Source organism: Nerophis ophidion, linkage group LG03, assembly GCF_033978795.1.
Source record: "Nerophis ophidion isolate RoL-2023_Sa linkage group LG03, RoL_Noph_v1.0, whole genome shotgun sequence".
Classification (NCBI taxonomy): Eukaryota; Metazoa; Chordata; class Actinopteri; order Syngnathiformes; family Syngnathidae; genus Nerophis; species Nerophis ophidion.
This window is the reverse complement of record NC_084613.1, coordinates 76,032,848-76,060,557: the sequence shown is the minus strand read 5'-3', so window position 1 is coordinate 76,060,557 and position 27,710 is coordinate 76,032,848. Positions and strand designations below refer to the sequence as shown.

The 27,710-nt window shown below is 38.9% G+C and overlaps 1 protein-coding gene and 1 long non-coding RNA gene across 6 annotated transcripts in view; one reads left to right on the top strand and one right to left on the bottom strand.

Moving 5' to 3' along the window:
* The window catches only part of fermt2 (FERM domain containing kindlin 2), a 99,510-nt gene extending 78,903 nt beyond the window's left edge, over positions 1-20,607 (top strand). For 3 of the 5 annotated variants that reach the window (XM_061896069.1, XM_061896068.1, XM_061896073.1), the window contains 9 exons: positions 803-937; positions 1,812-1,861; positions 4,033-4,157; positions 4,237-4,343; positions 4,426-4,644; positions 10,335-10,355; positions 17,340-17,464; positions 17,546-17,687; positions 19,349-20,607. In XM_061896069.1, the coding sequence (XP_061752053.1) occupies positions 803-937; positions 1,812-1,861; positions 4,033-4,157; positions 4,237-4,343; positions 4,426-4,644; positions 10,335-10,355; positions 17,340-17,464; positions 17,546-17,687; positions 19,349-19,522 (1,098 nt within the window). In that variant the 3' untranslated portion in view covers positions 19,523-20,607. The remainder of the gene's footprint in view (positions 1-802; positions 938-1,811; positions 1,862-4,032; positions 4,158-4,236; positions 4,344-4,425; positions 4,645-10,334; positions 10,356-17,339; positions 17,465-17,545; positions 17,688-19,348) is intronic. The other 2 variants (XM_061896070.1, XM_061896074.1) reach the window with 1 other exon arrangement.
* Positions 20,608-22,353: 1,746 nt separating this feature from the next.
* Positions 22,354-27,710, bottom strand: part of LOC133550052 (uncharacterized) — a 34,982-nt gene continuing 29,625 nt past the window's right edge. The window contains exon 3 of the long non-coding RNA XR_009806225.1: positions 22,354-22,633. This is a non-coding gene — a long non-coding RNA (uncharacterized LOC133550052). The remainder of the gene's footprint in view (positions 22,634-27,710) is intronic.

Below are 27,710 nucleotides of genomic sequence, written 5' to 3'. Positions count from 1 at the left end.
GATGCATAAATAACCAACTGAGAAGGTGCCTGGTATGTTAACGTAACATATTATGGTAAAAGTCATTAAAATAACTATAACATATAGAACATGCTATACGTTTACCAAACAATCTGTCACTCCTAATCGAAAAATCCGGTGAAATCTTTTTCCTCGATGTCGCTTCTAAACAACTCTGCCACTTCCAAAGGTATGCACCGCTTCCTCTTGTCGTTTTCTGCTGCATATTTCACCACGTCCAGTTTTTAATCTGCAGTACATGATTTCCTTTTTGGTGCCATTTTTGTTCAGCCCTTCTCAGTTTTTATAGGTTACCCCCAACGATTAAATGATACATTTTAATAGCTACGGCAGTAGCATATAGGATATAGCATGACCCACAATGCACTCCTGCCATGACCCTCCCCCGCCGGATTCTTATTGGTTGACGTGTATGTGACGATTGCTGACATTTTCTTCATCTCTTCCGTGAATTCGATAAATAATATTATTTTATATTTTACGGTAATGTGTTAATAATTTCGGAGTACATGTCGCACGCCCGGCCAAATTATGAAAAAAACTGCGACAAATAGTCCGTAAAATACGGTAATTAAATTTTTCCCAGATTCACTAACCGTGACACATATATCAGTCTGTCTCATATTGGTCAACAATTGTTCAGGCTAATGTTTGAAGAAGCTGGTGTTAGGAATACTGTTTTGTTGGCATGTGGTGACTCATGTAGAGGGCAAAGAACAAATATCATTCCTAGTAAATAATTACTTAACTTGAGCTGGTCCATCTCATCCTCTCCCCTCAGTACCACATCAACAAGCTGTCCATCATGTCATCAGACAACCACATGAACAACAGTGAGAAGGAGGTGGACGAGGTGGACGCTGCCCTCTCGGACCTGGAGATCACCTTGGAAGGAGGCAAGACGTCCAACGCGCTGGTAGGAGAACGCTAACAAACCAGCTAGGTGGAACCCCCTTAAAGGGGAACTGCACTTTTTTTGGGAATTTTGCTTATTGTTCACAATCATTATGGGGAGGTATAGCTCGGTTGGTAGAGTGGCCGTGCCAGCAACTTGAGGGTTGCAGGTTCGATTCCCGCTTCCGCCATCCTAGTCACTGCCGTTGTGTCCTTGGGCAAGACACTTTACCCACGTGCTCCCAGTGCCACCCACACTGGTTTAAATGTAACTTAGATATTGGGTTTCACTATGTAAAGTGCTTTGAGTCACTAGAGAAAAGCGCTATACAAATATAATTCACATTATGAAAGACATGAAGGCCGCCAAAGGTGCATCAACAAAGTATTGAGCAAGGGCTTTCAATATTTATGTACATGTGAGTTTTTTGTTTTTTATCTTTTAATACATTTGCCCAAAAGATTAAATGCATTTAAAACATTTTCACATTGTTAGCATGGGGGATTATCTGTAGAAATTTGAGGACAAAAATTAATCTATTCCATTTTGGAATAAGGCCGTAACTTAACAAAATATAGAAAAAGTGAGTGCTGTGAATACTTTCTGAATGTACTGTATGTGTTATTGTCTTACATAAGGATTGTGAATGATAGACACAATTCCAAAACTAGCGCAGTTCCCCTTTTAAAGACAAAGTAGTTTTAGTTAACTGTATTTTACTCTATAGGACACTGTATTGGTTTGTGTTCCTTGTTACGTAAACCACGTTCAAGCAGCTGAACCAGCTCATTGTGGATCATGTGGTCCGAGCATGAGGTTATTGTTTCATCGTGTTGCTTTTTAATGTGAGGATTTGCTTGCAACAACATTTGGATTTCCCCCTGTTTCCTTGTAGGGTGACATCACGTCCATTCCGGAGCTGGCAGACTACGTCAAAGTCTTCAAGTAGGTCCATTCACAAAACCTTTACAGAGTGCATGTGAGTGAGTGGAGGAAGCAGGAAATAGCCTTAGATTAATTTAGGAAACAACCATGACCTGTTTAGGATCATCCGTGGCTTGTTTTCCAAAGGCTTTTAGTTTCACTTTGAAGTTGAAACTGTTAAGATGAAGGCGTCTCATAAAAAAGATGAAAAAGCATTTTCATCTTTTGGCTGTACTCTATCCGCGTTAATAAGCGACCTCAGCCTCTAGTTCCTGATCATGTTACACTACATCAGTCAAATTACACAAGAATCACTACGGATACAATTTGGCCTATGTAACTGTAATGTAAACAAACTCATTGAAACAAATCCCTTCCGTGCAAGCAATACACTTGGAAGCTCTTTGTTGTTTTTTACAGACCTAGTGCAAAAACGCTAGTCAAAGATCCTCTACAGAACAAATCCAGTCAAATCAATCTGTATTTTTAAAGCGCTTTTTTTATACGAAAAAAATGCAAGACGAAGTGCTTTACAGACTTAAAAAAATGCCCCGATGACCCACACAGACACACACAAATGAATGCAAGGCTGAGTACAGAGGAGCCAGGTGAAGAAACGCTATCTCAGGAGCCGTCTGCACCAGGAGATCATCAGACCAAAACCACCAGAAGGCTGACCCAAAGCCATGGTCGATAATCCCTGATGCCGAGGGCTCCCTCTGAGTACTGCTGGAAAGTAAGGATAATAAAACATGTAAAATAGTAATAACCGTGAGTAAGAATAAAGGATAAAATAGATAAACAAGCGGTAGAAAATGAATAGATGGATGGATACTAGGGTTGTAACGGTACGTGTATTTGTATTGAACCGTTTCGGTACGGGGGTTTCGGTTCGGTATGGGGGTGTACCGAACGAGTTTCTAAGCTAAAGTCTTAACAAGCTGCTTTGCTTCTTCTGCCTCTGTCTCACACCCAGCATTGTCCCACCCACACAACCATCTGATTGGTTACGTACAAGCGATAGCAGCCAATCAGCAGTGCTTATTCAAAGCGGTAACAAACAATCAGCAGTGCGTATTCAGAGCGCATGTAGTCAATGCTTCAGCGTCGAGCAGATAGGTGTGTAGCAGCGTACTCTCCCCAAATTATAATAAACATCTCCCAGTAGTCAACTACTACTAACATCACTATGAGCCCATTGACGTTCTAGAAACTTAAACTGCAGCTCAGCTCGCTCGCAGTCCTGGCTTGAGGTGAAGGCTAATTAACTTTTAGCGTAACGTTAGCTCATTTTGCTGTGTGTGTGTGTGTGTGTGTGTGTTAGGGGCGGAAAAGCCCTGTCTGTCTGTTATTTCACTTGAACTTCATGGTGTTCAGGGATGAATAGTTTCTCCTATTGCTATTGTACTATTTTTTCAGCTATATTTACAATAATCATTAGTAATGTAGCAGCCTAGTTTTGAATGGCAGGGTCCCTGCTATCACATGTTGACAAAAATATAACATTTACCTAATAAAAATCAACTACAGGCTTCATAAATATTGTAATAAATTAAGCATGATGAGTTGACTTGAAACTGTTTAATGTTGCATTTTTTATATGTAGAAGAAAAGTTTTGTCATTTTATTTAATCTGAGCAACCATTTGAGGCAGTTTAATGTGGATTAACATGGGCAGAATTATTATAGTGTTCCCAATGTTAAAAGGATAAAGCCATTGTTTACAAATTTGGTAAATAAATAACACAAAAATGTATATTTAGTTTTTTTCTTACTGTACCGAAAAGTGACCTCTAAACCGAGGTACGTACCGAACCGAAATTTTTGTGTACCGTTACACCCCTAATGGATACAAGTAATTGATATTATGAAACTAAAAAATATATATACAATAACTATAAGATAAATAACTACAACTAAATAAATCTAATAAGGTAAAAGGTAAAGTACGAATGACTTCAATAAAATTCATAAATAGTAAGTAAAAGCCAAATCAAAAAGGTGTGCTCTGATTTTTATTTTGAAAGAGTTCCTTCTAAAACTTAAGACTAAGCTCCTATATTTGACAGGAGTGCCTTGCTGTTTTTAGGACTTACCGGTACTTCAAAAGTTGCTAATAAATGTAAAGAGAATTGTAGTGTAAATCCAGACTAAGAAAAAAATGTGTGTGTTTTGCTTGATGTGTTATCCAGACCCAAGAAGCTAACCCTGAAGGGCTACAAGCAGTATTGGTGCACGTTTAAAGACATCACCATTTCCTGTTTCAAGAGTAAAGAGGAATCACACGGGACGCCCGCTCACCAGATGAATCTTAGAGGTAAACGTCACCCGCGTATTGTACAAAAGCGCTCTGAGTAGCCTCAATCTAACCTTTGACCTCGTCCTGGCGTGGGTAGGCTGCGAGGTGACCCCGGATGTTAACATATCAGGTCAGAAATTCAACATCAAGCTGTTAATCCCGGTGGCCGACGGCATGAATGAGATCTGGCTGCGGTGCGACACGGTAAGGGCCGCCGACTTCTACGCTTTTGGTCATCACTTAGGATTGATGACTGGTGATGGACACGTTGGGCTTTGACTTCCAGGAGAAGCAGTACGCCCACTGGATGGCGGCGTGTCGCTTAGCCTCCAAGGGGAAGACCATGGCGGACAGCTCCTACAACCTGGAAGTGCAGAACATCCTCTCCTTCCTCAAGATGCAGCACATGAACCCCGACCCTCAGTTCATCGAGCCTATCACTACGGACATCAACCCCGAGTGTTTGGTGTCCCCGCGATATTTGAAGAAGTACAAGAACAAGCAGGTACGACACTTTTTCCTAATCGACTGGCCTAGTGAGACAAGAAGGTTACTGTCCGAGTTAATGGCTGTTTAGTACAGTGGTGCTCAATTACGTCACCCCTAAGGAACATCATTCTTTTATGCCACCCCTAAAGTTAAAGGCCTACTGAAACCCACTACTACCGACCACGCAGTCTGATAGTTTATATATCAATGATGAAATATTAACATTGCAACACATGCCAATACGGCCGGTTTAGTTTACTAAATTGCAATTTTAAATTTCCCGCGAAGTGTCCTGTTGAAAACGTCGCAGTATGATGACACGTATGATGACGCGTGCGTTTGACGTCACCGGTTGTAGCGGAATTACACAGTATTCTGGACATCTGTGTTGCTGAATCTTTTGCAATGTGTGAGAACCAGCATCCTCTATAGTAGACACTTGATTTGAGTCTATCTATTTTGTCAGAATTACAGAAGCTGTGTTTTAAAGACCTGCCCAGTCTTACAAGTTTTTGCTAACTGAACTTGCGGGCCACCAGTTGAAAAGCCTAAATGATGAAAAAGAGAGGACTTAAAATGGATCCTTGAGGAACACCACTAATATATAACTAAAGAAGTTGAACAAATGATTGACTACATTTGAAGTAAACAAGCTACAGCAACACCTTAGTTACACAAATATTAATACGGAAAACATGTAACCGTCAAAAGGAGAGGACTTAAAGGGGTGCCTTGGAGAACGCCTCAGTTATCTAAACCACAAATTTGGACTAGTGTTCCATGTTTGCTAGCAAGTATCAAATGTCAACGCAAGGATTACAGCTGTCCAAGTTGCTTTGTACAACAGGAGCACTCTAGTGTTGCTGCAAAAATGTTTGCCTCACAACTTTTGAACTGAACTTGGTATGGTGTCATTGCCAGGCCAGATTTGGCCCACGGACCGCCAGTTGAATTGCCTTGACAAAGTATCTCTGCATCAAGCTTTTACAACCATTTAAAACATTCACAACAACCTCGTTATTCATAATTTATTTTGTCATTTAAGAAAAACAATTTACACCGCGTAATTGACATATTACAGCAGTTAAAAACACTTCACTGTGTAGTTAGTATTGACTGTAGTCAAAGCACAAAACAGTGATCTTTTTCTTTAGTGTCATTCGAACACACTAAAACATTTCCAACAACACCAAATAGCAGTGGGAAGCTGTAGTCATCTCTTAGATTTTTAGCGTTCTCTTCCACAACTTACATTCCCATATAGCTAGACCAGGGGTCGGCAACCTGCGGCTCTTTGATCACTCTGATGTGGCTCAGCTGCATACTTGCCGACCCGCCCGATTTTTCCGGGAGGTTTCTAGATTTCAGTGCCTCTTCTAGACATCTCTCGAAGCAAACATTCTCCTAATTTTACTCGGACAACAATATTGATGGTGAGCCAGCATGGTAATGCCTTTAACGTCGTCTAATATATGCCGTCGCGCTCGTTGTTACACCATGCTATCTGCGTGCCGGCCAGTCACATGTGGTATGCGGCCCCTGTAAACAAACGCAGGTGACTGCAAGGCATTCTTGTTCAACAGCCATACAGGTTACACTGAGGGTTGTGATATAAACAACTTTAACACTGTAACAAATATGCGCCACACTGTGAACCCACACCAAACAAGAATGACAAACACATTTTCGGAGAACATTCGCGCTGTAACACAACATAAACACAACAGAACAAACACCCAAAATCCCATGTATCCCTAACTCTTCCAAGGTACATTATACATCCCACCCCTCCAACCCCGCCCACCTCAACCGACGCACGAAGTTTAGTGGTAGCGGGGGTGTATAATGTAGCCCGGAAGAGTTAGGGATGCATGGGATTCTGGGTATTTGTTTTGTTGCGTTTATGTTGTGTTACAGTGCGGATGTTCTCCCGAAATGTGTTTGTCATCCTTGTTTGGTGTGGGTTCACAGTCGGGTGCATATTATTAGTAAGAGTGTTAAAGTTGTTTAAACGGGCACCCTCAGTGTGACCTGTATGGCTGTTGAACAAGTATGCGTTGCAGTCCATCGGCATTCAACTCGTGACTGAGCTCAGTAGCTCTTTATTCAGGACGTAGAGGGTGCTCAAGGAAGTGCCATCATGGCACGCCTTTCTTGTTATTGGTTGGGGGAAAATCAGCAGAATCTGTTGAGAAGAATTTCTCTGAAATTTGGGAGTCTCCCGGAAAAAGTAGTAGGGTTTGCAAGCGTGATGCTGTCAAGCGGCATTCATATAAAACTTGCGAGCCGTACTAACATTAAATTTCCATATTAAGGTGTTGGCCACGTGTCTGAGACCCCTGGTTTATGCATAGCACAAAGCAAAAAAGCTAGACCATAATGTCTATGATCACCGAACCAATGTACAAGAGGCACACAGCGTATGGCCAACATTCTCATTAGAGATGGAGCATGTGAACTGAGGCTTCACATGTAGCCGTGAAATGAGGAAAAAATTGATTCATTTAGTGCATGGAATTGTACTGGCTGTGGCAAAATGGAGTGCACTACTTAGTTCCCACCAGAGGAGGTGCTGTTGAGTCAGTCTCAACTAGTTTGCAACGTGATGTCATCTATTTAAAAAGTTAAGTTAAAGTACCAATGATTGACACACACACACACACACACACACACACACACACTAGGTGTGTTGAGATTATTCTCTGCATTTGACCAATCACCCTTGATCACCCCCCGGGAGGTGAGGGGAGCAGTGAGCAGCAGCGGTGGCCGCGCCCGGGAATACTTTTGAACTATATCCACAGAAAAATACCAATACTTGTAGTAAAATGCCCATTGCTAGTATTTACTCCCTCACACAAGCACAAACGTGTCAGAATGAACAAAATCACCCGACAAACATCAGGAAATGAGGTTTAAGCATCATTTCAGTGTGAGTACATTGGAACAGCTGAGTACACGTCGCAGTGCTGGGAGCTGAGGGGGCGGCTGGGTGGGGGCTCCTCGTAGCACTCAATGTGGTTTCATTTAAGTCGTCATATAAAAGTGGAGCGTCATAGGGGGGGTTTAGGCGGATGTGGAGGTGGGTGTTTTTTGTTGGTACAGTACGACTACTCACAAAATGACTCGGTGTCCTTCAAGAGCTGACTGTATTGTATGGATGAACACCAGGAAAGTCCCGCAGTTAAATATTATCCTTAGAAATGCATGGTCATCACAAAAAGTAGCATAGGAGTCGTGCGACGGCTCACGTCGGTGGCAGGAAACGGGCCAGGAATGCTGCGCGGGAAAACTAGTCTGGGAACAGCAATGTCAGCTCTGACCCCCTCCGTCCCTCTAAAGGACTTCCTGTTACCAGAGAGACTCCCCATAGGAATTCCTTAGGTCACGGAGTACACATTTTACTGAAGAGAAAACAAATGCTGATGGTAAAAAACACAACAACAAACTTCCTGGCGTGTAGTTAAAATACCAAATGCTTGTCTGTCTTATAGCACGATTCTCTATTTTCCTGCTTGGTATATGTCTCCCTCTAGTGGATGCAAAAGGAACTACACAGACTTCATTGCTGCTTATATATTTTCAGCACTGTCAAATTATTTAATCAGATTAATCACAGGTTATTAGCTGCTCAAAGACCCCAATATTTGGACACAAATACCGAGCATTTACATTTTTTCACTTGAATGGTTGTCATATTTTGCTTTTGCTCAAAACAGTTTTAGCAAAAGTCCCACCAGGTTTTTGATTGATTGATTGAGAGGTTTATTGACATCTTAAAGAATTGAATCCATGTAATGCTTTAAAAAGGCAAATGGATGGCACAAAAAGCCAAAAGGCTTGTTTCCATTGTGGTTCATTAAATATTCATCACATTTGATGGATTTAATAATAAAATATATATAACCTGCAACATGTATATAAAAATTTCCGTTAAAAAAAAAAAAAAGGATCAATTATGTACATTTATACAGCATACATGTCAGGTTATTTGAAAACCAATATATACAAAAAATGGGGTGCGAATCTTTGGGTGTCCCACGATTCGATTCAATATCGATTATTGGGGTCGCGATTCGATTATATATTGATTTTTTTCGATTCAACGCTATTCTCGATTAAAAAACGATATTTTTCCGATTCTAAACGATTCTGTATTCATTCAATACGTAGGATTTCAGCAGGATCTACCCCAGTCTGCTGACATGCTAGCAGAGTAGTAGATTTAAAAAAAAAAAAGCTTTTATTATTGTAAAGGACAATGTTTTATCAACTGATTGCAATAATGTAAATTTGTTTTAACTATTAAACGAACCAAAAATATGACTTATTTTATCTTTGTGAAAACATTGGACACAGTGTGTTGTCAAGCTTATGAGATGCGATGCAAGTGTAAGCCACTGTCACACTATTGTTCTTTTATTTATATTTTTATAAATGTCTAATGATAATGTCAATGAGGGATTTTTAATCACTGCTATGCTGAAATTATAACTAATATTGATACTGTTGTTGATAATATTCATCTTTGTTTCACTACTTTTGGTTTGTACTGTGTCGTGTTTGTGTCTCCTCTCAATTGCTCTGTTTATTGCAGTTCTGAGTGCAGCTGGGTCAGGTTTGGTTTTGGAATTGCTGTGTATTGTTTTGTTAGATTGATTAAACCCCCCCCCCCCCATATCGATTTAAAAAAAAAAAAAAAAAAGATAATCGATTCTGAATCGCACAAAGTGAGAATCGCGATTCGTATTCGAATTGATTTTTCCCCACACCCCTAATGACTATGCACATGTTGACTCTAAGAGTGTGCAAAACAGAATGATAAAAGATGTAAACACTATAACCACATATAAACATGGTAGTATTTTGAAGTGAAATGTGTCACTAAGTACAACCGTTGGAGTCTCCTCACTCATTTGATCACTGAACGTATTACAACACACACCTTTTTGACAACCATCTACAATTAAGGTACTGGAGAAGCATGATTCGGTGATTAATCTGCGTATACACAATATATTATTAATGCTACAAAAAGTTAAGTCAATTCCCTATTTTGACAGTCCTCCTTTTTTTAATTCAACCGACACAAGACTGTTGTTTTATTGGAGATATTAATTAGTAGGGGTGTGAATCTATGGATTTGATCCGAGTCCGATTCCTGTGGTGATGATTCGATTCAGAATTGTTTCTTGTTTCAACACGATTCTCGATTCAAACCGATTCTCGCAGTGTATTATTTGGTATAATAATTATAATGAAACTTTTTCAGAACAGCTCCTTCGGGTTACACAAAGATGGCCTAAAAACATACTTTGAGAAATTGATTCTGGAAAAAAAAAATACTCTTCCTCCCTATTAATTAGTGAATGTGACATTTGAAATGTTTAAAGACGGATCATAGTCGGTAGGGAGAAGTTTTGACATGAATGCTACGCACACAAAAACTACACTGAAATGTCAGTCAAAAAATATATTTTTTCATTTGACATGTTTTGTTTGATCCCTGTCCTCACACACTCACTTGAAGTCAAAACTGTCAAGGGTATGATGAATTATTTTGGTATATCATTGAATCTCCATTCGTGTTCTTTTCTTTCTACTATGTCCCTTCTTGAAATTAATTTTACTTCCTGTATCCAATCTGTCTTTTTTTCTCCCCCTTTCTTCCTCTGTCTTGGTTTCCTCCCTACTCTCCCTTTTCAGCAAGGCTTTATCAGGGATGTGGTAAGTTTTATACTATTGTGTTTCCACCGGGTGCATGTTTGGTACACTGGTCCCTAGTTTGGAAGAGTAAGATAGTGTGATTTTTGGTAGTTGTGGTCTCTAACATGTTTGTTAATGAGGTTCTTACACTTAGTACACAACATTTGAGAAGTGCAATAGTCAGCATTAGTCGTTCTAACTTTGCAGTGGAACCTCCTTAGTTGGACCAACTTCAAAAGTCTGAAAAGTATGCCCTACAAGTGTGCTTTGCTACTTTTTTCAATCAACGAGTGTGATGATAGCCATAGAACAGGATGTGGAACTTAATGAAGGCATCCAGCTGTGCAATACAATCAATTTGATAATCAAATACAGCCAAACACTCATTGGCTGTATTGACACTGACACTGAGTTGCTGTTTTTGATGGTGCCATCTGTTTGGATTAAAAGTCACTACATTTGACCTGCAAATAAAATTAATGGTTAGCAAATATATTTGTTTAAAATAATAAATACATACATTATATGTATTTATTTATTTATTTATATATATATATATATATTTATATATATACACAGTATATATATATATATACTATGTATACATGTGCATATATGTATATAAGTATATATAAATATATATATGTGTATGTATATATATATATATATATACTGTATACACGTGTGTATATATATATACACGTATATATACATATATATGTGTGTATATATGTATATATACACATATATGTGTATATATGTAGATATACGTATATATACATATATACACGTATATATATGTGTATATATGTATACATATATATGTATGTATATATACATATATATGTATGTATATATACATATATATGTATGTATATATACATATATATGTATATATATATGTGTGTATACATGTATATATATGTATGTATGTATGTATATATGTGTGTGTGTATATATGTATGTATATATATACACATATGTGTATGTATATATACATATATATGTATGTATACATATGTGTGTATACATGTATATATGTATGTATGTATGTATGTATATATGTGTGTGTGTATATATGTATGTATATATATACACATATGTGTATGTATATATACATATATATGTATGTATACATATGTATGTATATATGTGTATGTATGTATATATATATATATATGTATGTATACATATGTATGTATGTATTTATATGTATACATATATATGTATGTATATATGTATACATATGTGTATATATGTATACATATGTATATATGTATGTATGTATGTATGTATACATATATATGTATGTATATATACATATATATGTATGTATATATACATATGTATGTATATATGTATCCATACATACATATATACATATATATATACATACATACATACATATATATACACACACGTATGTGTGTGTATACTGTATGTACATACGCACACACATATATATATATATATATATATATATATATATATATATATATATATATATATATATATATACATACATATATATATATATATATATATATATATATATATATATATATATATATATAATACACATATATATTGTTTATATATAGATATATAGATATATATATACACGCACACACATAGTAAGTATATATATTATAATACTATATATATATATATATATACTTACTATGTGTGTATACATACATATATAAATGTTATATATGTATTGTAATTCATAATGCATCGATCTTTCAGTATCATTAGACCCATCATTAGTAAATAGCATGTTACTTAAAGAAATATGGCTAATTAATGACTAGCATGGAACTAACCAGTGATGGTTAGCAAACTACTTACTTTCTATTATGTATCTTCCTCAAAAGGGAGAAATGTGACTTTATTTAGTAGTATTTAGTAAATACTTTACATGTATTAAACAGTTGAGTTTACACATTAAGTAATGGTAAAAAGTTACTTGCACAGTTAAATAAAGATATTGTTCATTGGAGGGATTTAAGTTTAATGGGGAAAAACACTTGAAAGTCATCGGTGTTCACTTTGTAGGTTCCACTGTATTTTGTCTAACATATAGAACATGCTGGTGTTTTGTTTGTTTTAACACCTTTAACATTTTATCTTTGTAGTTAGGGATGGGTACCAAATTTGCTACTTTTGTAGGCACCGACTGAATTCTGTTGGCACCACCTGGGTATATCTGGATTGTAATCACGTGACGTAAAGGCACCGAGACCTCATTAGGTTACTGTTTATTTACATCAATCACTACAGATTTGGTCGTTCATTTGAAAAGTTTACAGGCAAATATAAAAGCGATTATTCATAAAAATAAAAAAAAAAGGGATGGAGTAGATTTTTACACTCTTAAGAAAAACATATTTGGAAAAACATATATATTTTAACCATTTATCATTACCAAAACGTTATTTAGAGAAAGTAGGACTGGAGGCACATCATGTTTTTACATCTGAGGGCTCCACAAATTAAGTATTAATTTGTGAAAGACAAAGTTGCACTTATTCGTGCATCGCTAATAGTACCGTACTTGACATAATGAGTGCCGTCACGCTAATAAGAAAAAGGATAGTTTGTTTGCAGCAATTTCCTGCTACAAATATTAGTCTCATCTACAATTCATGTCTGCGGTTGTTTTTATGGTGTGGATTTTGTCTCATTATTTAGCTATACGTGTCCCTGCTGTTCAGTAATGTTTGCTAACGATATCTAGGTTTAGTATATGCTGTTAAGATTTATTCATCTACTTTATTAATAATGGTAAGGATATTGCCTTGATGCTAACAAATATCACCAAAAGATATGTGGAATGTGGTCATCCGTGTCAAATAAAGCACTTGGCTTTCCTGCACAACAACAACTAAGCTTTTAGTTTCTGCTGTGAAAATCGACAACAAAAATACGGTGGATAATTCTGATATTTGTTACTCGGACTTAACATGACGTTAGTTCATTTGCACAAGCAGGTCTTCGTAGTTACATTTAGGCACAGCAACCACAAAATAACAAACTAAAACAATCTCTTATCCTTTTTTACGTTTAGTTGTGCTCTCAAACACTAATAATATAGTAGAGAAGAATCTCAAGTGCATCACAGAAAGTTTCTCACACAAATCAAATGTTCAATCATGTTCCAAAGTGATAGCTGCAGACACTAATGTTCCAAAGTGATAGCTGCAGACACTAATGCCATCGAATGTATTCCACAAGATGATGAAGGTGATCATTTTTAGAGACCTTTACTTTGACACGTTTTCGTCTATTATGAGCTTTGTGAGCCACTTCTTTCAGGACTCTATCAAAGTAATTTCCTTTCCCTCTCTTAGAATGATTGGAACACCCAATAACAGAACTGCAATTTGGCATTTTATGCTCAAACTCTACACTCACTCTCACTACTTGTATTGCTACGCTCAAGCTGCTCGACCATCGTGTGAGTTAAGCTTGACCATCGTGTGAGTTAAGCAACGCAGAAGAAAAACGGTCATATGTGACTTCATATGCAACCGAGCTATAGATTCACGTAAAAAAAACTAAAAACGGTGCCATATTTTGATACGTCACGTTCAGTTTCAGACTAAACACCTACTTACGTACACTAACACAGTGGTCCCCAACCACCGGGCCGTGGCCCGGTACTGGGTCGCAAAAGAATTTTATTATTATTATTATTATTTTTTATTTTTATTAAATCAATATAAAAAAACCACAAAATACATTTACAATTAGTGCACCAACCCAAAAAAACCTCCCTTTTTCATGACAAAAAATAATAAATAAAAAAATACCCCTTCCGGGCCGCGGGACAAATTATCAAGCGTTGACCGGTCCGCAGCTACAAAAAGGTTGGGGACCACTGCACTAATAAGTCAAGCATCACTCAGAGCAAACTCGGACAAACTCCCTCTAAGTAATGCTGCAATTTTTAACACTAACGTAGCAAGTATGCTTGGGAGAAAACCCTCAAACGTCAAGTAAGGCTCCACTTTCAAAATACGCCAACTTGATGCTAATTTATATTGGATTAGCATGAGCAATTTTAAGACCTCCAAATTTTTAAATAAAAACTACAAGTTGTTACAATCAAACAGGTGCTGTGTAATAAGCACAATACAGTACAACCACTTTTTAGGGCGCAACGTACACATTCAGCTTAATGGAAAAAGCTACTGTAGAGTACTGCCATCTAATGTCTTGGAAGTGCAATCGGGGCGTTACAGCTCGGTTGGTAGAGTGGCCGTGCCAGCCACTTGAGGGTTCCAGGTTCGATCCCTGCTTCCGCCATCCTAGTCACTTTACCCACCTGCTCCCAGTGCCACCCAGGCTGGTTTAAATGTAACTTAGATATTGGGTTTCACTATGTTAAGCACTTTGAGTCACTAGAGAAAAAGCGCTATATAAATATAATTCACAATTCACTTCAATTGCATTGCAAATGAGACTAAATGTGACAATGAAAAAGTGGACGTCACCGTTACAAACAGCTCATTTTAAAATGTTACATTTAAAAAAATACAATTTTTAGTGTCAAAACAATATTTATTAACACGCACAAAAATACCGCAAACTGGTACCGCTAAGCAGGCATGTGATTTTTCCGTCTAAAGTCGGAATTCCGTCTTTTTTCATCTCCGGGGGGAAAAAAATTATCTTGCGTTTTTCCGTTTTTTTTTCCCGACCCGAAGTCAAAATTCGTTTATTTGCCGATTCGTCTTTTGTAATCGAGACGTAGCTTATATTACGCCGTAGTTGATTGGTCGATATGTTCCTTGTGACCAATCAGGACATCTGTTATGAATGATGACGTCATTACCGCCATTTTCCAAATGTAAACGATGTCGGTTCTCGAGAGAAAGGACGCTTCACGAGTAAAAGAAATTGATAAACATGTCAAATATAAGTTTCGATGGGGCAGGATGGAAAGGGAAATCACTGATACTGTTGGGAAGATGGAAGTTACGACTTTGTTCGGCGATTTTATTCGGAAAATCAATCGTCCCGGAAAAGTTTTGTGCACGTGCTGTCATGATAATATTGACTGTGGATCACGAGGTTTCAAGGCTTTGGAAGTACATGCGGAACGCCAAAAACATATGAAACACCTTGAAGCAAGGAAAACAAAGTTTTCACTAGCTGCTACTTTTGGATGTCAACCGAAAGTGAGCAAACCTTACGGACTTCATCCTTTGGGGCGGCATAGCTCAGTTGGTAGAGCGGCCGTGCCAGCAACTTGAGGGTTGGAGGTTCGATTCCTGCTTCTGCCATCCTAGTCACTGCCGTTGTGTCCTTGGGCAAGACACTTTACCCACCTGCTCCCAGTGCCACCCACACTGGTTTAAATGTAACTTAGATATTGGGTTTCACTATGTAAAGTGCTTTGAGTTACTCGAGAAAAGCGCTATATAAATATAATTCACTCACTCACTCACTTTGCATCGACAACTGCAGTAGACATCGAAAGGAAAGATCCACCCAAACAACCCACTTCCGTTGCAGACAGGGTAGTTGATAATGATGTGAGCTAATGTGGATGTGAAATGAACACAAGATGTAAAAATGAGTGACTAAATACTGTTGGGCATGGGTGTCAAACTCTGGCCCAAGGGCCAAATTTGGCCCAGCATGTAATTTAATTTGGCTCTTGAGGCAATATCAAATTAACATTAGAGCTGGCCCGCCGGTATTATAACACCGCATTCACCGCTAATACTCATACTTACCAACCCTCCCGATTTTCCCGGGAGACTCCCGAATTTCAGTGCCCTTGTCGAAAATCACCCGGGGCAACCATTCTCCCGAATTTCTCTCGATTTCCACCCAAACAACATCATTGGGGACGTGCCTTAAAGGCACTGCATTCAACGTCCTCTACAACTTGTCCTCCCGTCCGCTTTTTCTCCATACAAACATTGTGTCGGCCCAGTCACATACTAAATGCGGACTTTACACACAAACAAGTGAATGCAAGGCATACTTGGACAACCGCCATACAGGTCACACTGAGGGTGGCCGTATAAACAACTTTAACACTGTTACAAATATGCGCCACACTGTGAACCCACACCAAACAAGAATGACAACCACATTTAGGGAGAACATCCGCACCGTAACCCAATATAAACACAATAGAACAAATACCCAGAACCCCTTGCAGCACTAACTCTTCCGGGATGCTACAATATTTGAAAATCGATTTTGCATGTCACTATAAAGTTATACAAGCCTTGCTCGTTCAATATTCAATGCAAAACTTGTTTGGGTCCCTGTTAAAAGGTTAATTTGTTCAGTTTAAAATTTTGGCCCACTCTGTGTTTGAGTTTGACACCCCTGCTGTTGGGACTGAACCATATACAGTGATTCATTAGGAGAATTGGGGTATGTATGTTCTATTAATGATGTTTTCATGTCTTTAAACACTAAAATATTTTCTTCAATTGGTGCTGCCTTTGTTCATTTTAGCATGTTAAATTGGGGGGAAAACTAGGAGCTTCGGGGGGCGTCCCCTCCTTGTCCCCTGACCCCCGGAAATTTTTTCAGTCTTTTTCATTGTGGTCAAATCACATGCCTGGCTAAGATTAGTTCTGGTATTGATTCCCAGGTACCGTATCGGCTCAAAAATGAACGGCATCCATCCCTATTTGTAGTGCTAGTGATGACATCAGCCATGTTGTTAGAATCCACTACTTGTGTTATACAATATGATGAATGCATGACATCATCCACTTCATTGATTCATTCGCCACATTGTTTTTATGTCGATTTCAAGGATTGTAAAGTTAAGAGAAAGGTGTCGTATGTGGCTGGTTCTTGTTCTTGCACACAAAGAAACGGGAAGTATCCTCAGCCTTGCACTTGTCTTCCTTTGATCTCCTCACGTGGATGTGTGTTGGTCATGTGACACACAGCCTGTGTGCGTTTTGGCGGTGATGGTCTCAAAAAATGAAGCGTCTAAAGATGGTCACTGTGTGTTTGTTTTAGATCTCAGCCCGCATCCTCGAAGCCCACCAGAACGTGGCCCAGATGAGTCTCATTGAGGCCAAGATGCGCTTCATCCAGGCCTGGCAGTCCTTGCCCGAGTTTGGAATCACTCACTTCCTGGCCAAGTACTAAGAGCCTCTTGTCCGCTACCTCACTTTTTTTGTTTTTTAGGAGCATTGTCCTCACATGCTTTCTGTTGTCTTCAGGTTCCAGGGCGGGAAGCGTGAGGAGCTGATCGGCATCACCTACAACCGCTTGATCCGCATGGACGCCAACACCGGAGACGCCATCAAGACCTGGCGCTTCAGCAACATGAAGCAGTGGAACGTCAACTGGGAGATCAAGATGGTACCACCTTTACTTTAACTGTGTCAATTCTTAATAGTACCATGAAAAAGTGCTAAAAAGAACTACCGTAGGGTCTTCTGTTATTACTTTTATCCAAGAAGAGACTGAGGGCAACAAGAAAACATAGCGTTGCTGTTAAGATCTTTATGTACATTTAGGTTTTGATTCACCTCTGGTTTAAGTTCTGTTTCAGCGCCCCTGTTTGGTGTTTCTTGGTTGCCATGGGTGCTGATTGTTTTCAACTGCCTCTGATTAGTGTTCGGGACGTTCACCGGCTCCCGAATGCAGTTGGGATAGGCTCCAGCACCCACCTCTCGCGACTCCAAAAGGGACAAGGGGTAGAAAATGGATGGATAACTCTTTATGCATAGAAGTAAATACAGAAACCTTCATTCTCCACATCAATTATTTGTTGCAGGCCTCAGTTTTCTTACTGCCCTCAGTCTCCTCTTGGATAAAATACAGTGGGGCAAAAAAGTATTTAGTCAGCCACCGATTGTGCAAGTTCTCCCACTTAAAATGATGACAGAGGTCTGTAATTTTCATCATAGGTACACTTCAACTGTGAGAGACAGAATGTGAAAAAAAATCCAGGAATTCACATTGTAGGAATTTTAAAGAATTTATTTGTAAATGATGGTGGAAAATAAGTATTTGGTCAACCATTCGAAGCTCTCACTGATGGAAGGAGGTTTTGGCTCCAAATCTCACGATACATGGCCCCATTCATTCTTTCCTTAACACGGATCAATCGTCCTGTCCCCTTAGCAGAAAAACAGCCCCAAAGCATGATGTTTCCACCCCCATGCTTCACAGTAGGTATGGTGTTCTTGGGATGCAACTCAGTATTCTTCTTCCTCCAAACACGACGAGTTGAGTTTATACCAAAATGGATACATGGATGATACAGCAGAGGATTGGGAGAATGTCATGTGGTCAGATGAAACCAAAATAGAACTTTTTGGTATAAACTCAACTCGTCGTGTTTGGAGGAGGAAAAATACTGAGTTGCATCCCAAGAACACCACACCTACTGTGAAGCATGGGGGTGGAAACATCATGCTTTGGGGCTGTTTTTCTGCTAAGGGGACAGGACGATTGATCCGTGTTAAGGAAAGAATGAATGGGGCCATGTATCGTGAGATTTTGAGCCAAAACCTCCTTCCATCAGTGAGAGCTTTGAATGGTTGACCAAATACTTATTTTCCACCATAATATACAAATAAATTCTTTAAAATTCCTTCAATGTGAATTCATAGATTTTTTTCCACATTCTGTCTCTCACAGTTGAAGTGTACCTATGATGAAAATTACAGACCTCTATCATCATTTTAAGTGGGAGAACTTGCACAATCGCTGGCTGACTAAATACTTTTTTGCCCCACTGTAAGTCTCTTAATGCACGGAATCCCTTACAGAAGTGTTTGCCATTTTGTTGCAGAGCTTTGTTTACTTACTGCCCTCAGTCTCCACTTGGATAAAATGTCTCCTTCTGCATAGAAGTAAATAGAGGAGGCTCGTGTTAAACACCATTCCTCATGTCTCTTTCCAACGGATGTGTTGCGTGAAGCACAGAGTTGTATCGCGAAGTGATGGCCGTGACGCCGCAGTGTTTCCAAAGTAAATCTCCTTCCAAGCCGCCATTGTGGGTGTGTCTCCAGGTGACGGTGGAGTTTGCGGACGAGCCCAGCCTGTCGTTCATCTGCGCCGAGGTGGACTGCAAAGTGGTGCACGAGTTCATCGGAGGTTACATCTTCCTGTCCACGCGGGCCAAGGACCAGAACGAGACGCTAGACGAGGAGATGTTCTATAAGCTGACCAGCGGCTGGGTGTGATGACGAGGTGCTGCGGGTCTCCTCCGTCTTTTGTCTTTTCAAGTCCACAGCAGCTTTTCCTCACATTTACTTGTTCCAAACACTAAAAGCCTCCATGCTCCGATTCAGCCGCCTCATAAGCACTTCGACCGTAACGTCTTCTTGTGACCTTTTAATCGGAGGACAGACTCCCAGCACGTGACCTCAGCGGCCTCCGTGGAGTCCGGGTACGTTTAACTTCTTCACAATCTTCCCAAGCAGGATGAAGATTTACTATGTTGGGGGGTTTTTTTGGCTTTAATTTGACGTTCAACCTTATTTCGGAGGACTATTTTGAATTTGCGCTTCGTTGCATGCATTGGTTAAAAAGTCAATATTCTCAAATTATCCGTTAGTTTTTTTGCCAGCCTGTCTCTCACACCAAATAGTATTATTATTATTATTGTTATTGTTATTACTACACACCAGCAAAAGACCACAAGAGAATGAAGAATGAATTATGCAAGCTTTTTCCCTCATTATGAAGGAGCAGTAAATGAAGTATTATTATTTTTTGTAACTAATGTAAAAACACAGGTTTTATAGAATTGTACAGTCTTTCTTGATTGTGGGGGTCAAACATCTTTGTTTTTCTTCATCCTATCAGAGTTTAAGAGGAAATCGACATGTTGAAGATGGATGAAGATAGTTATAAATATAAGATATTAGTAACTTCAAGCTTGACGTAAATATATATACTTTTGCCTCTTTCCTGCCATTTATTTGCCTTTTTAACAAACGTCACCTTTTTTGTCAGCTTGTGTCACATCTGAAATGTTTTATTGTTATAATTATTATTATTAGTTATGAAGGAGATACAGTACTACAGACTCTAAAGGTTGGAGTCCAAATCACGAAAAAAAAAAAAGAAGGAAAAAACAATCAAGAAAGTAAATTAAAACACCTTTTGCTTGTGTTTACTTTTCTTTTTTTTCCCTCCCACATTTGTTTTATTTGCCTATTCCTGGTGTCAGGAGCGGCAGTGCATGTCCTGTTGCTCTGTTGTTGTTGTTTTTGACTGTAAAAATGCATTTATTTTAAAAAAAATAAAGTAATTTTTATTTACATTTTTGCACTCTGTTATTTGTATGCTTTAAAATGCTATAAACATTACAGTACTATTAGTGCACAGGGGCCAGATCTGGCACGCCACGTTTTTTATGTATATAATGTTTGTCTTCTCTTGCTAAATGTATTAATTCTTTCCATTTTGACAGAAAATAAATACATGTGCTTCTTGCGACTACATATCTTTTACACTTTAATATTTAATAATGCAACAAATATATTATCATATATTCCAAACCGTTTTTTGTTGGAATAAACATAAATGCTCGGCTTATGATTTCAAAGCAGCAAGTTACCCATCAAATTGTACACTGTAAAAAAGAAAAGATTTTGCGGTAAAAAAAAAATGGCAGCAGAATTTTACTGTTAAAAACAAACTAAACGCCGGAACCTTTTTTTTTCACCATTTGCAGGAATGCACTGTAAAGACAACATCTGGTAAAACACTGCTGCCTGGTCGTCTACTTTTTAATTTGTTTTTAAAAATTAATGATTGAAATAAGTTTATTTTGGTCATATAATCCAGTGGTCCCCAACCTTTTTGTAGCTGCGGACTGGTCAACGCTTGATAATTTGTCCTGCGGCCCGGCGGGGGACGGGAATTAAAAAAAATTTTTTTTGGGGTCATGAAAAAGGGAGGTTTTTTGGGTTGGTGCAATAATTGTAAGTATATCTTGTGTTTTTATGTTGATTTTAATAAAAATGTATTAAAAATTCTTCTGCGGCCCGGTACCAATTATATCAGTGGTTGGGGACCACTGATATAATTGACAGTTTTGTGTGATCAATTTAACAGCACAGATTATATATATATTAACAATCATACACATACACACACAAAAAGAAAAAGAATGACCAAAAAAGGAATAGGTTGAAGCCACGTCTTATAATTGCCTATCCTATACTTTCATTGAAATTTAAATTGCGTGGAACATCAACGCTGAAAAAAATCATTAGGATGAAAGTAATTGTTACTATATTTTATCATTTTCAATTATTTCACCTTTCAAGGCTTTCTTAAACCTTAACAAAGAATTACCGTCTTTTTCGGACTATAAGTCGCAGTTTTTTTCATAGTTTGGCCGGAGGTGCGACTTTCTCTCAGGAGCGACTTATGTGTGAAATTATTAACACGTTACCGTAAAATATCAAATAATATTATTTAGCACATTCACGTAAGAGACTAGACGTATAAGATTTCATAGGATTTAGCGATTAGGATTGACAGGTTGTTTGGTAAACGTATAGCATGTTCTATATCTTATAGTTATTTGAATGACTCTTACCATAATATGTTACGTTAACATACCAGGCACCTTCTCAGTTGTTATTTATGCCTCATATAACGTACACTTATTCAGCCTGTTGTTCACTATTCTTTATTTATTTTTAATTGCCTTTCAAATGTCTATTCTTGGTGTTGGGTTTTATCAAATACATTTCCCTAAAAAATGTGACTTATATATATATATTTTTTTCCCTTCTTTATTATGCATTTTCGGCAGGTGCAACTTATATTTCAAAAAATAAGGTACATGTCTTCAACTCATCACTGAGCTTGTTCCAGCAATTAACTCCTAAAACTTAAATACATTTTTATTTTATTGTCGTTCTTACTTTACATATTTCAAAAATCAATATCAATGAAACTTATCAATTTATGGTAATATGCTTTAAATTTTTAATTTTACAATAAATAAAATGTTGGCAACTGAGCTACCAGCTTTTTAATGTATAATCCATATATTTTAACAATGTTGTAAAAAATAATCAAATGCATAGGCAATCATGTAATATCACGAGTCGAATCCTTATACATTTATATTAATACAAGCCGTAATTGCGATAAGGAATTTGACGCCACTGTATTACCTTGGTTTGAGTTGCCTGCACTACCTACGTTAGTCCACCAGAGGGCAGTGCGCTGTAACGTCAACTTACGTCCCTTCCACTGCAGGGTCTCATTGAAGGCTCCTCCCCTTTGAGTCCAATTATTGGGTGTCCCAACACCAATCAAACACCAGCCTGAGGAGAGAGAAAAAATAAGATTGTATCTATTTACAGGTTTTGGGGCAACGAGTATTGGTGCCTTCACAATCACACACTTCCATGTCTGGTGGATGACAGGGATGCGGTCACCATGACAACGACTCACAGAAACATGAATTTGGGGGAGCGGATATGAAGACTTATTTGGGTGTTACTGATTATGTTGGTGTGCTGGTATGAAAACTTACTGAAATGACAAAATTGTAATGCAGCAGGGAAGACTTTTTTATTTTTAGGTTGAAACTACGTGAAGTGAATTATATTTATATAGCGCTTTTCTCTAGTGACTCAAAGCGCTTTACATAGTGAAACCCAATATCTAAGTTACATTTAAACCAGTGTGGGTGGCACTGGGAGCAGGTGGGTAAAGTGTCTTGCCCAAGGACACAACGGCAGTGACCAGGATGGCGGAAGCGGTAATCGAACCTGCAACCCTCAAGTTGCTGACACGGCCGCTCTACCAACCGAGCTATGCCGCCCCACAAGTGTAAAGAGAAAGTAACTACTGTTAATTGTTCAACCACAAATCAACTTGCATCTGACGCCCCCTGCCCCCCAAGCTGGGGGTCAGCAACCCGCGGATGCGGCTCTTTAGTGCCGCCCTTGTGGCTCCCTGGAGCATTTTTAAAAAATGATTAAAAGGGGAAAAAGATGGGGAGGGGGGGGGATAACAAACAAGACACAAACCTTCCCCAATTGCTAGAAAGTGATGAGAGTATTTGGGTAACATCATTTTTTTCCTACTAATTTCGGCGTTTCTTCTCACCCTAGTGTGGACTGTGACGTAACAGTTTTACATGTAAAATCGTCCTACTACTTATGTCTCATTTTGTCCACCAAATGTTTTATACTGTACGTGGATGCACAAAGGTGAGCTTTGTTGATGTTATTGCAGTCATGCTCAATGCATGACTGCAAGCTAATCAATGCTAACATGCTATTGAGGCTAGCTGTATGTATGTATTGCATCATTACGACTCATTTGTAGCTATATTTGAGCTCATTTAATATCCTTTACTTTTATCCTCTTTGTATATAATTTAGTTTTGCATGTCTCATGACACAATATATGTATGTAATATTGGCTGCATTCCTGTGCAGATGTTAGCTAGCTTGCCAAAGATTGTTAGAAATCTATTAAAAGAAGACAGCCTGCCGTTTATTTTAACTTGGACACACACATCTATATCTTTGGCTATTACAACCCAGTAATTTCCCGAAAATATCTTACCATCTGAGTAGCCTCTGATTTACTAATGGTTTTCTAATGTTGTAAAAAGGTGTAAAATTTCAACATTTCTGTCAACAAAGATTTGCTGCAGCTAGCGACACATACTCATTTTGATAGTAGGCTTTTATAGCTAATATAGACACTTACGTCACATGTTGCCTTCATTATAAGACTTACTTTCATTTTTTGCGGTTTTGTATTTCTGGTCCAACTTGTGTCAGGTTTGTCACTGACAGTTTAGTTATGTTTTGGTTTTTCCTCTGTATTTATTTCCTGACAGCACTCTTATTTTGGTTCAGTTTCCTGCTTTTCTCCCTGAGCGCCGTTTTCCCCTCAGCTGCAGCTATTTGGCACCTGGCCACACCTGGCGTCAATCAGCCGGCTGCTATTTAGACCTGCTTTGCCCTCCAGTCAGGGCTTGACTATTGTCATTGTCGTCGTAGCTGTAAGCTCCTATCGGTAAGCTGTATCCTGTAGCTGTTTGCAACTTGCTGTCTTTATGTCCTCGTTTCCTGTTTGCTAATTCCTGTTTCCTGTTTGTGTTTTTTCCTGATTTTTGGACATTAAATCATGTTTTCTTGCACCAAGCCTGCCGTCTCTGCATCTTGGGGTTCGTCACCAACATTTAGTGACAATATGGCTCTTTCAACGTTTTGGGTTGCCGACCCCCTGGTTTAAACCCTAAAAATCTCGGATTTCCTTGCATGATGACATAACGTAAGTATGTTAACTGCTTATTTGTTACATTTTTATGCTATCTTTAGCATGCTAACTTTATTGCTGTTGTTAATTTTGCACTTGTCTATAAAACGACAATACGAAGTTCCTGCAGTCCTGGGTTCAAATCCAGGCTCGGGATCTTTCTATGTGGAGTTTGCATGTTCTCCCCGTGAATGCGTGGGTTCCCTCCGGGTACTCCGGCTTCCTCCCACTTCCAAAGACATGCACCTGGGGATAGGTTGATTGGCAACACTAAATTGGCCCTAGTGTGTGAATGTGAGTGTGAATGTTGTCTGTCTATCTGTGTTGGCCCTGCGATGAGGTGGCGACTTGTCCAGGGTGTACCCCGCCTTCCGCCCGATTGTAGCTGAGATAGGCGCCAGCGCCCCCCGCGACCCCGAAAGCGAATAAGCGGTAGGAAATGGATGGATGGATATAAAATGACTGCCAAAAAGGCAGCCAATCTGTCTCTGAGCAAGCCTGAGGTTCAAGACCCAGATGTGTGTAAAACGCTGCCGTGTTTGAGACTTCTGGGAGCGTTTGTTATGACGCTCCTGTCAAATTGACTTTTGTAAAGACGGAACAACAAAGTACGACTTTACTGAGCATATTCATGTGATTCTTACTCAATTCCGTAAGGGGTCGTTTTGAAAGCGCGTTAGCAAGCAGTGTTGATTGATGGCGGTATAGAAGCCATTACCGCCGTCTAGCTCGGCACACACGTGATGAATAGATATCATCTGCTTCAAATCTCTTTTAAAGAGTCTGTCTTAGCATCCATTAAAGAATCTTCTCTGTATGACCCCGCCGTACCTCCCCCCCCTAAAAAGTTACCTGCTAGGTGAGAGCGTAGCCACGGATCAGTGCGGAAATCAGAAAAAGGTTATGAATATTTTTTGTGTTCCAGGGAAGACTGAAAGGTCACGTGAGGAACTCTAATAGTGATTCATTAGAAAATATGAACGCAGACCTTTTGACAAGCATTGATCCAAATGAAAGTCATGAATCTTCATTTTCAAACTGTCTCTCATGCTAATAATTCTTTACAACACTTATGATGTGAATCTCATGTAGTCCTGGCTCCTGTTGTTGTTGCCGGGCAGAATTGGATGGAAGCACAATTAGGACGATTCCAAAATGAGTTTTATGGCAGCTAGCGCCACGAGCCTGTTCACGCTAAGAGACGAGGTCTTAGCCCCCTTTGTTCGCATTTTGAATTTCCTAAAGGATACAACAGACACGGTCTCTGTTCCAGGGTCCAACTGTCCAACTGTCACTATGATGACACTTTTGAGTAGATGTCCGTAATGGCTTTTTTGCCGATACTCCGATATTGTCAACTCTTAATTACCGATTCCGATATCAACCGATATGGATATATACAGTCGTGGAATTAACACATTATAATGCCTAATTTTGTTGTGATGCCCCGCTGGATGCATTAAACCAGTGGTCTCCAACCTTTTTGTATCTGCGGACCGGTTAACGCTTAATTTGTCCCGCGGCCCGGGGGAGTGGGGGGTCCTTTTTTTTTTTTTTTTTTTCTTTGTCATAATAAATAAATGGGTTGTACTTGTATAGCGCTTTTCTACCTAGTCATGAAAAAGGGACGTTTTGGTCATGAAAAAGGGAGGTTTTTGTGGTCAGTGCACTAATTCTAAGTGTATATTGTGTTTTTTATGTTGATTTAATAAAATTTTTTTTATTTATTTATTCTTTTTTTTTTTTTAAAGAAAAATTAATAAAAAATTATTCTGCGGCCCGGTGGTTGGGGACCACTGCATTAAACAATGTAAGAAGGTTTTCCAAAATTAACTCAAGTTATGGAAAAAAAAACCTGCCAACAAGGCACTGCCATATTTATTATTGAAGTCACAAAGTGCATTATTTCTTTTAACATGCCTCAAAACAGCAGCTTGGAATTAGGGACGTGCTCTCCCTGAGAGAGCATGAGGAGGTTGAGGTGGGCGGGGTAGGGGGTAGCATCCTGGAAGAGTTAGTCCTGCAAGGGGTCCTGGGTATTTGTTTTCTTGTGTTCATGTTGTGTTACGGTGCGGATGTTCTCCCAAAATGTGTTTGTCATTCTTGTTTTGGCGCATATTTGTAACTGTCAGAGTTATTTGGCGTCGAACCCCAAGATGCAGAGATGGAGGCAGGCATTGGACCTGAAGACATGATTTAATATAAATAATAGAACAAGAACAAACAAAAAGCACGCACGTGGGCGGAATAACAAACTAAGGGAGCTAGCACTGGAAGCTAGAAAACAAAAAGGAACTTTAGCATGGAAGCTAGAGGATCACAAACAGAAAAAACTGGAAATAGCTACTGGCTAACAAAAACAGCTTACCGCTACGACGACCAGGACAAAATGTAGCATGACAGGTAGTAGCTGTGACAAAACGACAGGTAGCACGACAAGAGTGATATGTGGCAACGACAATACAAGTCCGAATGACAATACGATGATCCGGCACTGACTGGAGGAGCAAAGCAGGTAAAATAGGAGCTGGCCGATTGACATCAGGTGTGACCAGATATCAATCAGCCGCAGCTGAGTGAAACCAGGACACAGGGAGACAAACAGGAAGCTGAACCAAAATAAGAGCACTAGACAGGAACTAAGGACAGGAGATACTAAACACAGAGGAAACAGACAAATGCAGAGGGGAAAAAAACTAAAACATAGACAAACTGTCAGGGGAAAGCCTTACAGTAACAGTGTTAAAGTTGTTTATACGGCCACCCTCAGTGTGACCTGTATGGTTGTTGACCAAGTATGCCCTGCATTCACTTGTGTGTGTGAAAAGCCGTAGATATTATGTGACTGAGGCCGTCACGCAAAGGCAGTGCCTTTCAGGTTAATTGGCGCTCTGTACTTCTCCCTACGCCCGTGTACACACATTTTACTTATTGAAACCGATAATTTTTGATATTACATTTTAAAGCATTTATCGGCCGATAATATCGGGCATCTCTACTTTTGAGTAACATTTTAACATTCACTGTTGTCCAGGCGTAATAAATAAGGTGACTACTTTTCATAGAAAAAACCCATTACTGATAATAAAGCACAACACAAAGGTTTATTGTTTATTGAAT